This window comes from Camelus bactrianus, chromosome 2, assembly GCF_048773025.1.
Source record: "Camelus bactrianus isolate YW-2024 breed Bactrian camel chromosome 2, ASM4877302v1, whole genome shotgun sequence".
NCBI lineage: Eukaryota > Metazoa > Chordata > Mammalia > Artiodactyla > Camelidae > Camelus > Camelus bactrianus.
This window is the reverse complement of record NC_133540.1, coordinates 87,725,335-87,741,940: the sequence shown is the minus strand read 5'-3', so window position 1 is coordinate 87,741,940 and position 16,606 is coordinate 87,725,335. Positions and strand designations below refer to the sequence as shown.

General features: G+C 42.2%; 1 protein-coding gene across 7 annotated transcripts in view; it reads left to right on the top strand.

Moving 5' to 3' along the window:
* The first annotated feature begins 58 nt into the window (after positions 1-58).
* The window catches only part of SOWAHB (sosondowah ankyrin repeat domain family member B), a 78,028-nt gene continuing 61,480 nt past the window's right edge, over positions 59-16,606 (top strand). For 6 of the 7 annotated variants that reach the window (XM_074345689.1, XM_074345675.1, XM_074345663.1 and 3 more), the window contains exons 1-2: positions 61-5,405; positions 5,611-5,697. In XM_074345689.1, coding sequence (XP_074201790.1) covers positions 377-2,782 — 2,406 coding nt within the window. In that variant the 5' untranslated portion in view covers positions 61-376 and the 3' untranslated portion in view covers positions 2,783-5,405; positions 5,611-5,697. Of the gene's footprint in view, positions 5,406-5,610; positions 5,698-16,606 lie in introns of all 7 variants that reach the window. The other variant, XM_074345693.1, reaches the window with a different exon arrangement.

Below are 16,606 nucleotides of genomic sequence, written 5' to 3'. Positions count from 1 at the left end.
GCGGAGGGACAGGAGGAGGCGGGCCGGGCCCTTCCCCCAGAGTCGGGGAGGAGGCGTCGCCAGGGCGCAGGTGAAACCGACTCCGACCTATCCCGGGAACTTTCGCTGCGGGGACTGGCTGCGAGAGGCGAGCGTCGCACAGGGGCGGCCCCGGAGCCGCCTTCTCCCACCCGGGCCGCGCGCGGGGACTCAGCCCCGGGTCACCCGCGGCCCTCTTGGCATGTTCGGGGGCTGCGAGCAGGCCGCGGCTGATGGAGGCGGGTGGCGCCGCCCCGAGCGCAGGTGACACAAGCCAGGTCAGGGTTTCTGCTGGCGGGGGAGAGCGTAGGGAGGGCGGCACGCAGACACCCCGGGGCCGGGGGACGGCAGGGCAGCGATGGCCCGAGAGTTGAGCCAGGAGGCACTACTGGACTTTCTGTGCCAGGCCGGAGGCCGAGTGACCAACGCCGCCTTGCTGAGCCACTTCAAGAGCTTCCTCCGAGACCCCGACGCGCCCCCCAGCCAGCACCAGCGCCGCCGCGAGCTTTTCAAGGGCTTCGTCAACTCGGTCGCCGCAGTGCGCCAGGACCCCGACGGCACCAAGTACGTGGTGCTCAAGAGGAGGTACAGGGACCTTTTGGGGGAGGAGGGGCTGCAGCGACCCAGCGACCCGCCCGCGGCCGCCGCCCCTGCAGGGGGAGCTGCGTCCAGCGCCCCGCGAAGCGTGCGCGGGGGGGAACCGCGGCCGCCGCCGCAGCAGCAGCCCCGGCGGCGGCGGCGCGAGAAGGAGCCGGAGGAGGAGCCAGCAGGTGCCGCAGCGCCAGCCGCCGACGCAGGTTGCAATGGACTCCCGGCCAGCGGCGCCCGAGAGGCGGCCCGCGGAGGCGGCGGGCAGAGGGGCAGCTCCCGCCACCGGGCGCCGGTGCCCGCGGCTGCAGCGGCGGCTCCTCGGGAGGGAACGAGGTGCGCGGCGGCCGAGACGCAGGGCCACTGCTGCTGGGAATGTCTCCAGAACGGCCAGGGGGGACTCCAGGGCGAGCCGCTGCTCAGCGGCCTCCCCGACCCCGCCATCACAGCCACCGCCACCGTCAGCGCCGAGGAGAAGCCGGCACCGGCTCCGCCTGCTCGGGAAGACCGCGGGGCTCCCAGGCCGCATCGAGAAAGTGTGCCCGAGGAGCCCCGGCCCGAGCCCGCCGCGCCCCTCTCGTCTCCTCCAACCGTCGAGGCTGCTGGGAGCCGGGTTTCCTCTCTTGCTTTGCAGTCTGCTCCCGCTTCCCCCAGAGACCCGCCGGAGCTGGTGACCCCGGGCTCTCTGCGTTATTCGACCCTGCAGCAGCAGCAGCAGCAGCGCATTCGGGAGTGGGTGGCCAGACACCCCCAGACACCGGAGGCCCGGGACCATGGCCCCATCCGAGCCTGGTCGGTGCTGCCAGACAACTTCCCCCAGCTACCCTCAGAGCCAGGCTGGTGGGTGCTGGAACCTAACTCAGCGCCATCTGACCCTCCTCTTTCCTCTCATTCTCGCTTTCCCGCTGTTCCGGAATCCTGTCCTGGGAATTCGCCACTGGCAGTCTTTCGTAGCATTCGTTGTCAGCTGTCCCTACAGGATCTGGATGACTTTGTGGACCAGGAGAGCCACGGCAGTGAGGAGAGCAGCAGTGGACCCAAAGAGTCCCCTGGGGGTTCTGAAGAAGGGCTGCACGTTGCTCTTGGAGCCTCAGATTGGAGAAGGCTCAGGAATCCAGCTGGAGACCCTTTTCCAAAGGAGGGCAGTTCCAACAGGGACCCTCAGGGCCTCAGAAATAGAGGGGAGGGTCACACCTCTCAGCCCATCCCAACAGGAGCTGATGGCCTTGCAGGCCACCCCCAGCCTTTGCCCTGGCCAGCTCCCAAATTAAGGAGATCCCTAAGGAGGAGCTCTAGGGCAGGGAGAGCCAAAGTGTCCTCCTCAGATGAGGAGTGCCTTGAGGAAGATTTGCTGAAAAGGAACCGTCGCCCACCCCGGTCCAGGAAACCCTCCAAGGCAGGAACAGTGTCCAACCCATGGGTGGATGCCGCTTTGACACCAAAACCTGCAGACATTAAGGCTGCTTTTGCCGATCGTGGGTGTCCACATAGCCCATGGGCCCCTGGAGGGGAGAGGCCTGCAGCCTTGGTCCCCCACAGATCTTCTGATCACAAGTCATCCCTGGTTCCCCTCGATGCCAGGGAGCATGAATGGATTGTGAAGCTCGCCAGTGGCTCTTGGATTCAGGTGTTGACTTTGTTCTGGGAGGATCCCCAGCTGGCTTTGCACAAAGACTTTTTGACTGGGTACACTGCCTTGCACTGGATAGCCAAACATGGTGACCTGAGGGCCCTTCAGGACTTGGTGTCGGGTGCACAGAAGGCAGGGATTGCTCTTGATGTAAATGTGAAGTCCAGTTGTGGGTATACCCCACTCCACCTTGCAGCCATTCATGGCCACCAGGGCATCATCAAATTGCTAGTGCAAAGGCTGGCGTCTCGTGTGAATATCCGGGACAGCAGTGGGAAGAAGCCGTGGCAGTATCTGACCAGTAATACCTCTGGGGAAATATGGCAGCTCCTGGAAGCCCCACGGGGCAAGCCCATTTTCCCTGCCTATCCTTTGGTTCGAAACTCTTCCCCCATCAGGAAGGCCAGGAACAGGGATGTATCTAGACATGTCACCCGAAAGACTTCCCTTGCTGCACTACTCAAAAGTCAGCACAACAAATGGAAGTTGGCCAACCAGTATGAGAAATTCTCCTCTCCAAGGGAGAGAGAAGAGTACAGTGACTGAGTGGGCCCCTCTCTCCAACATGCTACCACCACCGCCCATCCTTGAGCTAGTCAGTGAGCATTCAGTGGGGAGTGGAAAACTTGGCAAGGAGTTGGTCAAGAGAGAGGTCAAGTGAGATGGCCTACCTAGTGTTTACCTCCCTAGATTGTGTCACACATTCAGGACCTCAGCGGTCTTCCAAGCTTTCTGACGGCTCAAGTCCTTGGGCCAGTGAAACCTTAACAAGGAGCAGAGGCAGGTGCTTACAACCCAGGTGTCCTTCCTCTTCCCTGGCCACCAGAGAACTGGGCACAGCAGGCCACGCTGTTCTCCCAAGCAGCGATCCCAGGCCTTGGCTAGAGAGGGAACAGGTGTCTAACAAGAAGAGAGACAATTCAAGGAATTGATGAAGCTCAAACAAAATCCTCTCTCTGGCTAGGAGCTCTCTGGCTCCCATTCATTTGGAGAATAAATCTTGGCTCAGAGTGAAAAGCACCAGGTTGGAAATCAGATGGCTCCTCTTCTTTTCCTTTTATTTTGGCGTTCATATCTGAAATAAAATTGTTGCTGGAGAGTAGAACTTGATTTAAGAGATTCCTCAGCCCTGTCCTCAGGTCTTTCTTTGAATGCAACCTATGGTGGCCAATGCCAGGAATGGTTAGTGCATTGTTTCAGAGAAGCATTTGGGTAAGATCCAGTTATGACTGACATTCAGGCCCTACTTAAAAAAAAAAAAGATCAACCTGAGGGGAACTTTCCAAATGTAAAAACTGCATGTCTCATTTGCAGAATGACTGAAACATCTTTCATGGAAACTGCCTGTGTAACAAAGAGCAGAATTAGCATTAGCAGTTTTCACTAAGTTTGAATGGCCCACGTTCATACTCTTGAAAAGAGAGAGATGGTTTGTTCCGAGGGAAGCAGTAAGGGTTAAGAAGTGAATGCCTCCCCACTAGGAATCTTCTAAGCTGCTAAATATAATTTTATTTGCACTAAACTTGTTGCCAATTAAGATTAAATACTAGCCTTGAAGTGCTGTATCTCTAGCAGGAAGTTGGTCCTTCTAATTGCTTGTGATGGGACTGATCTTTGTGAGTCCATGGAATGAGAGAATGAATGGCTAATTTATAAACTACAGTAGAACATCAAGATTTCAGAATGTAAATTCAAAGAGGACTGAAAAATTAAGTGTCCAAGTGGAAATAGTTAATTTTTTATGGAAATGTTTTCATGTGCTGTGGCGAAGATGCTGTATTTTTAAAGTATTTTTGTGTTTCTTTTGGCTATTTTCCCCCATTAAAATATCAGCATATCTTTGTAACTTACTGTACTTATGCTGATTACTGTTAATTTTCTTCTTTACAAAATTGTGTCTCAGTGAGTGGCAAATATTTTTGTTTCTTTGGAGTTTTACGTAATGATTTTGCTGTTGTAAATATATCTCTGCTCTATTAGAAAACAACAAAAAATAGGCATAATAAATCAAACTGCGGGTTGTTTTTCTCAAAAAAAAGAGAGGAAACTTTTGCAAATCAAATCAAGGAAAAAAGTGACAAGCATAGACGAGGGTAATGGTTAAGAGAGTTGAAATTTTTAAAAATAAAAGTTAAATATCTAGGCAAATACTCGTAGGAAAGGGAGTGATTTTCCAAGGGAAAAAAAATCACCAAAATGTCAACTTCTTTTAGAAGCCAAAGAATGTTTTTACTTTACATATTGTTATCATGACATGAATTTATTCAACAAATGTTTTACTTGGTAAAATTTTATAAAGATGAGTGGGACATGACTTCCCCCTCCTGAAACTTAAAATCTAACAAGACATGTTTTTAATTGATTTATACTCTACCTTGCCCCCAAGCTGTCTTTTGAAACCGCCCTGTATCAGGTATAAGCTTTTAAAATGAGGCAAAGGATAAAAAGGTGGTACCAGGAATGAAGAGAAAACAACTGCAATGCAAGAAAAAAAATGTTTTTCCAAGTGTCTTAAGTACAAAATCAAGTGCTCCAGTGTATTTCAGAGAGAGTCCTTTGGGCTAAGAAAATCAGGGTGGGCTTTTGGGAGGCCAGGCATCTTTTTAAGTGAATGATGCTGGCTTTCCGAAGAAACCAGCTTTGTTAGAAACCAGCTGTGTTGGTTCTACCACATTCTTTCCTTCTGCTTCAGTGCGTGATTTCCAGAGCACAAGGTTGGCTGATTACTCAATGGTTAGAACACCATCCTGAGTCCCAGGTTCATTCTCACAAGAATCTATCAGGTCCCTCTGACCTTTGTCCACACATCCTATCTATGATGGCAGTCACGTTTCTTATATGGTCCACGTGTATGTTGGAAGGGGGTAGCAAAGAAGAGGCTGTTGAGAGCAGATTAAAACACAAACCTGATGACATGACCCTTTGGCTCACGTCACAAAGCACAGGCTGGGAGCACTGCCAGGCCCAGCCTCCTGCCGGCCACTCCCTGCCACCAACCCCACACTGAGGCCTCACCTGACCCACTGGGGACGAATGCCCTTACCCTCCCAGTTTCTGTCTTGGTGCTGAATTCCTTTACCTTCGAATCCCTTTCGCTATTTTCTTGGTGAACTGGCTCTTATTTTTCAAGGGACAGCTCAAGTGTCTCAGCCTCTATGAAGATTCCAGAGTAAGCACCTCCAGTCCAGAAGACTGATAGCCCCTTCGTCAGAATCTCGTAATGCTAGGTCCACGCCTCACTTAGAGTTGTTGCCACGTAGTATTTTAGACTGTTTTCTTTTTCCTTGAGACTTTGAATGTCTGAGTATCAGAGAATGTATTTTTCAATTCACCTAAATGTAGCAGATACTTACAGAGCATCTACTCTGTGACAGACGTAACTCCTGCCTTCGAGAACTCATCGTCTGCTATGAAGGAGAACGTGAGGATGAGGTCACAGAAAAATAACTTCAGCACAGGAGGTGAGTGGGGAGACTCGGGCATGAAGACCCTGAGGGTGCAGAGAAGGGGATATTTCTGGGGCACTTTCTCTAGACCAGCCCCTATGTTTATGTTGGAGACACAACATTCAGGAGGACACACATGTTTCCTGCTCTTGTGGTACTTTCTTGGACTGCGGAAGTCGGGAAGGTAACATGGAACTTAGATAGTCAAGTGGAGAAAGGAGGAAAGAATATTCCAAGAGGAGGAGGAGCAGGAGCAAAGCTGCAGGGTGTGTTTGCAGGATGCTTAGCCGCTCATGGTGGTGGGGGATATGTGGCTACTGCTGTGTGGCAGCCTTGAGGTGGTGTGGAGCAAGGTGAAGAAGGAAAGAGACTTTTTAAGGTCAGGTTGGAAAAAGGGTCTTTTGTGATATCAAGAGAAATAGGCATTTTCTAGGAAGCCAGGGATTGTCATATCTCCTCCAGAAAACCTTAGTGTTATTCCAAATATAGAAACTCCTGGTCTTAATCTGAAGGCAAGAAAATACATAAATAAATCAAAGAACTACACAGGATGTACTCCATTTTAAAGTTTCCCTTTCAGATTTTCCTTGTCTTTGATGTCAATGCTTGTTTGCTAGCTTGTAGGCAATAAAATGATTTAATAAATGACAATTTAATATTAAAGGCAAACATTAGAAACTGGTGATAATCTTAGCTCAACCCCTTGCTTTACTGTAGATATAGTTGTAAAGTAGTGGGTTTTCATCTTATAATTATATGTAGTATCTACCATAGCCTTTTTTTCTGCTAATAAAATTGCTTCTGGTTCAACATTTCAGGATGTTGCCCATAGCATGCCATGACTTCCAGATGCTTTGAATCCTCCATAAATTTTTTAAAGTAACAACTTTATGGAGATAGAGCTCACATCCCATGCAATTCACCTACTTAAAGTGTACAGTTCAATGGTTTTGAGTATATTCACAGAGTTGCACGACCATCACCACAATAAATTCCTATACGCATCTGAGAACTACTGACGTAGGCAATGGGGAGCCATTGACGGTTTAATGCAGGGGAGTGACACATATAGGCTGGGGTAGAGCAAAGATTCCTCTTGCTACAGTAAAGGAGGCAAACTAGAAGCAGAGATCAGTTAAGTTATTGTAGTGTCTTAGTGTCATATTGGAAATTGGGATGTTGACTCAATCAGCTGGGTAAGGTGAATAAGATCAGATATTTACAATGAGGAAAGAAAATTTTAGTTGGAGAGTTGATAAGGATCAGAAGGGATTAGGTAAGATCCCAAAGGATCTCTGTATTTCCTCTCATCTCTAATGCCCTGGTTCAGCAATTAGACCACTTCATGACTGTGATGACAGTCTAGGTTCAGGTGACACTGATCTAAGAGAATAAATTCAGTCTCTGTGCAGGCTGTTTAGCACAGCACTGTAAGTGTGTGTGCTTCTGTTTGCTGACATCAAACAAATGATTAAAAATATGTAATGAAAGGGTAAGATAGTAGCATATAAAGGCTCATGACAATGAGCTAATCTCCCTGGGTTCCTGTCATGGCTGGGACAACTTTCAGTTTCTTGATTTTCTCATTTTTAAGATTTTTTTTTTAAAGATCAAATGAACTCACACAAAGTCCTTAGAAAATGCATGGTACGTAGTGAATCCTCAACAAATGTTAGCTATTATTTTTTTTTTTAATTGAAGTATAGTTGATTTACCATGTTGTGTTAGTTTCTGGCTCACAGCACGGTTATACGTATATACTTTTTCATATTCTTTTTCATTATGGGTTATTACAAGATATTGAATGTATAGCTATTATTATTTTAAATACCATTCAAAATATACAGTTCACTTTAAATTTCCATCTATGCTGAAGACAAAGAAATTCTCTAGTTGACTTAAAAGGTGCTACAAGACTGAGATTTGCTGATAAAGCCTAACATTTCTCCTTATGCTTCTACATAAAAAGATGCTCGTATTTCTCATTTCAATTGAAAAAGACCATCCAACTATCTCTTGTGTGTAACAATCATGAGCCATCGTGGTATGTCATTAAACAGAATTAGGTTTAATTGAAGTCATGTAAACTATTATCAGTCAAGTTAGCAGCTCTGGCGTAGCCTGGAATTGAAACCCAGGCAGAACTCTGAAGGGGTGGAGGCTTACAGGGAGTTCAGTGTGTGTGTATGTAAAGCTACCATCACTCATGAAATCTGCAGTATCTAAGTTCAGCCATGCAGTAACATTACCAAAATTCCACTAACTCGATCAAGATGAAGTCTCACTAGACTGGATTAAACATTATTGATAAATTGAAATGTTATTCCTCTTTGGCACAGTACTTCTTGGTTTCTAGCTCCTGTCATGAAATCTTGTGAAAACTGAGTCTGGAACTATTTTGCATCCCCTTCTAGGATTTTTGTTTTATTTTGTTTTGGGAGGGGTAATTAGGTTTATTTATTTATTTATTAATGGAGGTGCCAGGACTTGGTGTGTGCTAAGCACACATTCTGCCACTGCACTGTACCCTCCCCCACTGGAACCACTTTTCAGCTGTGAGGTATACGCATCATTTACAGGAGCAGTATCCAATGGGGATGATCTTTCACACCTATTTTCCCTTCTGATCTTTGTTCTTGACCAACTGCCACTTTCCGTCAGGACTTGACAGAGGGGTTGAAACTCAAGACTACTTGCTACTTGTTAAGGTTTTTGAATTATTTGAAATTTTCAAAGATCAGTATTATTGATAGTCTATGTCACTCCAAAACACCCCTCTCCACCACATATGTTCAAGCATAGATAATGGGGAATTGAATTGGTTATATTTATATTCTTACTCCACAAGATTTATTGTGTTTAGTTAAGATGTCTCCCAGAGTCCTAATAAAGGAAGGTATCTGCATGAAGCAACTTGACCGAGTGAGCATGAAAACTCCTAATCTTGAGAGCAGCCTGTGATTCTTTGAGAAAGAGATTATTTCTCTAAACATAGGGCACAGACAAACACCTACAGGCAGGAGCTATATTAAGTGCCGCCTGACCATAACCCTATGTCCCTTATATGTGTGTCACCTTACACGTTCTGTGGTCTCTTGGCTTCAGGTGTTTTCCTTCTAAAAGCTCTTTCAAGACCACCTGGAAAAGGAGAATGACAGACAGGTGGACAAGTATCACCTGTCAATCCCAGCACTGTGGGCACAGGACAGCTCTTATTCTATCAGAGTTAACGTTTTCTCTTTATTGTGGTACACATCTGACTCAGATTCCATTTTGGAGGTCTTTGTGTGGTATTTCCTGAGGTTCAAAACTCTTTATGTCTTTATTCATTTCCTGTGAGTTGAAAAAAGAAAATCCTTATCCTTTATAAATTTAAAGCCACAGCATCCCGACACTGGCTTATGATGGAAATTGACTTTGAAGTAACGAACTATTTGGTGTTCCTAAAAAAAAAAGAAGGAAGTTTATATAGAAGTTAAGCAGTGTTTTGTTATGTAGGATGGTACCACAATAAATAGTTCCATTACCTGGTAGGTTTGTGAAATGGATTTCTCTGGATAATAAATTATTCTAATTAATAGGAATTTCTCACATGTACTTCACATGATTAATAGTTTAAGAAAACTGAACTACAATTAAAAATACTCAGCACTAAAACTAAACACAAAGTAATTTATGATTTTGAAAAACCATACAAGATCCTTAAGTGCTTTGTGCTTATTATAAATATCAATTATCTTTGCATTTAGATAAAGAACTAAAGTCAGTTGATGAAAAGTTAGGTTCTATAAATTTTATATTTATTTTCACATTTTAAAGAATTTGGTGGGGGAGCTCAGTGGTAGAGTGCTTGCTTAGCATGCACCAGGTCCTGGGTTTAATCCTCAGTACCACCATGAAGGAAGGAAGAAAGGGGAAGGAAGGAAAGAAGGGAGGAAAGAAAGAATTTTTAAATTATACAAATGATACATGTTTATTGTAAAAAAAAAAAATAGATAATGCTGATAAAGAAATACAGAAGAAGAAAATAAAATTGCCCTAATTTCAGTACCTTAGGGTAATCACTGGTAATATTTTAGTGTGTATCATTCCAGAATTTATATCAAAATGAAATCATACTGTGCATCGTAATTTCCAACCTATTTTATTGTTAAGTATATTGTAATTTTTGCATTTGAATTGGGTATTGTTATTGAGTTCAAGATTAAAAAAAGTTTAGCTCTTCAGGTGGTTGAATGTGTGGCAGTTCAGAATTCATTTGCAGACCAGACTTTGCTTCATTGTCACGTCCTTTCCATACAGGGCTAGATCCTAAATGTATTAAGTTTTAAATTATTTTAAAAATCATTTTTTGCATTCATTTGACTTGAAGCAATGATGTTCTTTTGTTTTTAATCAGCTTTTTTTTTTTTTTTGCCCAGTGTTCTGGGTGCATAACCTTTCAGGCAGGAGGCCCCTCCTCCAGAAAACTGGTTGCCTGCTCCTGCTTGTAGGAAAACAAGAGAGAATTCCCAGCTGTGACTGCCCATCTCACACCTGTAGCTGTTCTGTTTGCTTGTGGGGCAGTGAAGATGTGAGACAGGTGTGGGCCAGATATGATTACGACTTAAAATGAGCTGATCTACCAGTATCGTTGGTCTGGTTTTTCTCTTTATTTATTTATTTTGATAGCTAGAACTTCTTTATCATTCAACATAAGAATGAGGAAGGAGAGATAGGAATCTCAAAGTTTTTTTTCTGATCATATTAACTCTTTTATTTAAAGTATTTCCTGAAGATGAAAATTGCTGCTAGTTTTTTTAAATAATACTTTTTAAAAATCAATTCAAACATAGTTACAAAAGATATAACCTAGGGAGTAATCAGTTCTAATAATTTCCAATGCCATAAATCCCTTTTAACTTTGGATTGACTAGTTATAGCCAGCCTACATATTTTATTTTGCCTTCCATTATGTTCATTAACAGCATACTCCATATATTAAAACAATTTTCCCAGTTTACATTTTTAATAGCCAGCAGGCATATCACTATGTTAACATATAATAGTTTGCTTAGCCATTTCTCTCCTCTTTGACATTTGGGTCATTCTCACTATAACAAATAGTAGTGATATATCTTTTTAAAATAATTGTAAGGTCCTTGATTTTTTGCCGATTTTCCCAGGTGCAGTTTTATAGCTGACATTTATATTTACCGCCTTGTACTTCAGAAGGATTGAGTCAAATTAAAGTGACACGAGCAAGGGGGTAAAAGAGAAGGAAATCTGAATAAGTGATAGACTTTAGATAATAATAAATCAATGGTGGTTCATAATTGTAACAAATGTATTATACTTACGTAAGATATTACTAATAGGGGAAACTGTGTGTGGGTGTGTGTGTGTGTGTGAGTATAAGGGGTCATTTTAACTCTGTGAACTATTTGCTCAGTGTTTCTGTAAATCAAAAGCTGTTCTTAAAAAGTCTATTAATTAAAAAAAAAGAAGGGGAGTACAGAGCAAAGATGGGAAAACATTTACAAGGGACAGGAGTAGAGGGTAAATAGAGTTTGTACAGTTTTTCAAATTTCTTTAAGTTTGATTTATTTCAAACTAGAAATTTTTAAAAAATACGTAACTGATTATCCCTTTCTTAAACCACATCTATCCTAAATGCCCACCAATAATTAATCCTGCAATTTCATAAGGGGATGTTATCATTATATAAAAGATTGGTTCCCGCCAATGGGAATTTCAAATGGCCTGTTACTAGGCAGAATCCAAGCTCTCCACAACTGGGAAGGGGTTAGGGCTGACCAAGGACAACCAGAGGCTGTTTCCCAGCCAGGTAAATAAAGGTGTGTCATCCAACAGGTATGTCCCAGCAGCCATTTGAGTTTTAAAGGGGTATCTTGAGCCTCTGTCCCTCTGGCAGTGGTTTTCAAAGGACCCCACATTCCCGATAGTCTGTTGCCCAGGGCCTCCTTCCTAACCACTCCCCAGCCCCACCAATTTCTTAGAAGTGGCCTTGGGGGCTAGGAAGAGGTGGGCGTGCACACAGGGACCAACACCTTAGCCTGCAGTTAAAAAAAATTATCAGCAACAGCAGCACAGAACAGTTAACAGCTTTTTTTTTCTTACAAGCTCGATTTTGTGGCTCTGACTCCTGACCAATTATTGCATCTTAATTACGTGACTGCTAGAGAAGTAAGAACTCAGGCTGGTTACAAATAGAATGAAATTCCCTTTAGAACTAGGTGAAAGCTTCCAGCATAGATTTCCTTTACTTTTCATTGCCGACTCCAAGCAGTTGGACATGTACTTGGCAAGGGCTGGGACTGTGAGCACATGGAGTATGTGGATGTCCCACTTTCTCGCCTCCAGGGCATCTCTGGGAGAGAGGAATCTGTGCCAGCCAGCCAGATTCTCACTGCACTCTCCAAGTTTTAAGATGATAAAATTACATTGACATGCAGATGAGACGTTATCATTGTTTGTCCATGTCCAAACAGTGACTGAATAGCAAAGTTTCTTGGAATTAGGAAAGGTTTTAAGTAGTTCTTTAGCTTGACTTTTATGTTTAACATACCATCAAAGGGGCCAGTTTAGAAATGATAAAGGTTCACCTACTGTGTTACTGTCCCAAGGCGGCAAGAGACAAGACATTTGTTAAAATTAAAAGCATAGGCGTTTTCTCTATTTTTCTATTTTCTATTTTTCCCTCAGAGCAAGCAAACCAAGGTGAAGTGCTCTGTAAAACTCCCAGCTTGGCATCACTGGAGTCCGCTGTGCTGTAGGTTGGCGAACTTTGCGGCATTCATCTTCCAGAGCAGAGCTCATTACATTTGGCCACTTCTGAATTAGAAATAGGTCAAGACCTTAGAAAATATTAGAAAACATGTTTTCTCACGTGTGGTCTATGGCTCATTTGCATCATTATTTTGCTTGTTAGATAAAAGTGGCTGATGCCTGAACTCCATCCCAGATTTAGCAAATGTGAATCTCTGGGGCCAGAATTGGGGAATCTCTCTTAACCCAGAGGCTCTGGTAATTATTCTGCTCACTGAAGTTTGAGGATGGGCTTTGCTCTACATTCCTCAGGCATTATGTAATAATTATAAATGTGGAAAATTATAGATAAGAGTCTCAGTATTTCCATGAGTGTTAGAGTTAATTTTCTTAGTTAATTTGGGCTATTTTCTGAATTTCTGAACAGCATTTCATAAAGCATTATAAATCTCTATCCCTATGCTCTCAAAGTGAAAGTCCTAAACAAAAACATCATCAGAGCTATCCCTTTTAGTCATGTGGGCTTTTAACATTTTTTTTCATGTTATTTGCTTCAATGATTATTGTACTTAAAAATGATTATGATAATAAAATCATATTTAGAATTTGGAAAATAAAATAGAAGAGAAAACCCGTGCACTGCCCCACTGCACAAACCATACAGTGTTAGCCGTTTGATATATGTCTTATCGTAGGTTTGGGACTTTTTCCTCCTCTTTAGATAGTTGCAGTCATAGCATATTACAGTTTTTACTACATTATTCTAGATTCTTCTTGAACATTATTTTTAATATCTGTAGAATTTATGTAGCCATTCCTCTATTACCTATTGAGGGAGATTGTTTCCAATTTTTAATTTTTTATGATTAATTCTTCAGGTAAACATTTATGCATAAAACATTTCTGCATTTAGAATTATTTCCTTAGGATTTGCAGAAGTGGAATTACTTGGTCAAAATGTAGCAGTTGCTTTTTGAAACATTTGTACAGATTAATGCAATTTCAATCTGGGCATAATAGGTGGTCCCTAAATTTTATACTTAAAAAAATCAGTCACTAAAATAATCATGAATGTTAATGATATATGTATATGTATGTATATAGAGAGAATATTAGTGATATATATATATGTGTGTGTATATATATATATATATATATAAACAATTCACTAAGAATCATCCTTCAGTGACAACTTCATAAATCGATTTATGTAGACTTCTAATAGTGGAAGAATTATGCAGCAAGTCTTTTGTTGCTTTGAATAGAATATATGCTGTAACTATTGATTCTAACAGGTGCTCACTGCATGCCTCCCAGATGCCAGGCACTGTGCAAGAGAATAAGGTACACATATTCCCTCTTAACACCCGTGGAATTCACAGACTAGGGTGTGCTGGTGGAAAGAGAAATAAACAAGTACAAAATAATATGGTGAATGATGAGATAATATTCTTTATCTCATATTTCAGGGGCTTCTAATTTCATATCAAGCAGTCAGGGAAGGCTTCTTCAAGGAACAATGTCTAAGCTGGGACCTGAAAAGATGAATGTACCATGCTAAGGCCTGGCACATTCAAAATATCCCAGGGGCCAATGAAAACATCCTGGAGAGAAAATAGTTGGGCAGTTTTTTCAAAAAAGTTTAACATAGAGTCACCATATGAATTACCAAACCAATTCTACTCCTAGGTATATACCCCCCAAAATTGAAAATATATGTTCACACAAAAACTTGTACACAAATATTCATAGCAGCATTATCCATTACAGCTGAAGAAATGGAAATAACCCTACAAGTGAACTTATTTACAAAACAGAAACAGACTCACTGACATAGGAAAGAAACTTATGGTTACCAGAGGGGAAAGGGTGTGGGAAGGGGTAAATTGGGAGTTCGAGATTTGCAGATACTAACTACTATATATAAAATAGATAAACAACAAAGTCCTACTGTGTTGCACAGGGAACTATAGTCAATATCTTGTTACAGACCATAATGGAAAACAATATGAAAAAGAATATATATATATGTATAACTAAATCACTTTGCTATACACCAGAAACTAACACAACATTATAAATTAACTAACTTAAAAAAAAGAAGAAATGGAAATAACCCAAATGTTGAATTGATAAACAAAATGTGGTCTATTCATACAATGGAATGTTATTTAGTCATGAAAAGGAAACAAGTACTATTCCACACTACAACATGGATGAACGTTGAAAACATTATGCTAAGCAAAAGAATCCAGGCACAAAAGACCACATGTTTCATTTAATGAAATGTCTAGAGCAGGTAAATCCATAGAGACCGTGTAGATTAGCAGTGGTTGGGGGGTGGGTGTGGGGGGTATTTTGAATGACTGCTAATGGGTATGGGGTTTCTCTTATGGGTGATGGAAATGTTAGATAGTGAAGATGGTTGCGTGACATTATGAATCATTCACTTTAAAATGCTTAAAATGGTGAATTTTATGTTATATGAATTTTATCTCATGTTTTAAAATTGAAAAACAATGACAACAAAACTGGAGCAAGAGCTCAGCACTTTTGAGAAACTGAAAGAAACTCTGAATTACAGGAAAGCCTGAAGCAGAGAGAGTGAATGGGGAATGGTCAGCTATGAGCTGAAAAAATAACTGGGCCAGAGTTTGAAGGCCCTAAAACTATATTAGGGAGTTTGGCTTTACCCTGAGGCAAAGAGATGCTACTGGAGGAGATTCAGTAGGTTGGTGCCCTGACCTGATAATGTGTGTTTTCCGGTGTCTTCTGATGACAAAAGAAAGGGACAGAGAGGTTATTTTACCCGCGAGTTGTCAGTCAGGACTATTGCAAACTGACCTGAGGTCACTTGGTGATGCACAACACTTAGCTTCTTCTCAGAAGATGACAGTAACTGCTCAAGAAGTTTAAGGTACCAGTTACCTATCCGCCCACCCAACTCAATTGTGATACATAAATAACTCATTATAATAAAGGTAAGTCTCAGCCCAAATTCTGCTGCATGTTTTTCAAAAGAAGAATCCATTAGAAAGCTGAGTACAGTTTGTAACACCTGTTCTGTAAGCTCAGTGAGGTTCCCAGGTCTCTAGTTTTTCTAGGTGCTTCAACCCCACTCTGCATGAAAGGTTCCCACACACACAGTCTCCTCCAGTGGTTAACACCTTACATAACTACAGTATGAAATGTTTTAAATTACAAGAATACATCAGTAGTTTTCAGGAGACGTACATGATGTCTCTCCTGCTAATGCCATTACTGCAATTTTTTGTTTTGTTTGCTTTTTGGGGGGAGGTAATTAGATATATTTATTTTTTTCTTAATGGAGGTACTCGGAGTTGAACCCAGTACACATGCATGCTAAGCATGCTCTCTACCACTGAGATATACCCTCCCCACCCAATTACTGCAATTTTAAATGTATCACTAGTGCATTTTACAGTTGACGTTCAATAAAATATTCTCAACAGCATCACTGTAATTTAAATTCTTCATGGCATTATTGTTATTAGTTATCTGATAAATCCTAGCGATAAAATTTACTCCTCTCTATGGTATTATAATTTTTGTGTTCTTAAAACTCGTCATACATTAAAAATGTAACAAAATGCAAACACACATGTAGTGTTGTTTTTGGAACACAATGGGCTTTTGTTTCTATCTTAGAGGAGCTCAGATTCTTTAGGAGTGGCTGGTGATTTGTTAGATGGGAAAATCTGAGTATCCTGATAATCCAACTCCTTTACTTTATAAATGAAGAAAAATGCCTAATTCGAGGTCACCCACCCCAGAAATTGACCCATCTTCTGAATTCCAAGCCATCTCTCCATCAACAAGTCCCCTAGCCATGGCTGAACTACCTGGCTCACTCTTGTCAGTTCACCTGTTAGATGCTTATATATATATCTCAATATATATCAATCACCATTCCAGACATTGGAGACACAGTGGTGAACCCAACACAGAAAAATGCCTGTCATCATGAAGTTTTTATTCTATTTTGGGGAAAAGGCAACAAACAAAAAGACAGATAAAATACCCAGTATGTCAGATTTTTCCAAGAAAAAAGAAATGGTATGGATGAGGATAAAGAGTGTCAGGGCAGTGTGGAGATTCAAACTTTTCCATGGGATGACCAGGAAAGATCTCACCC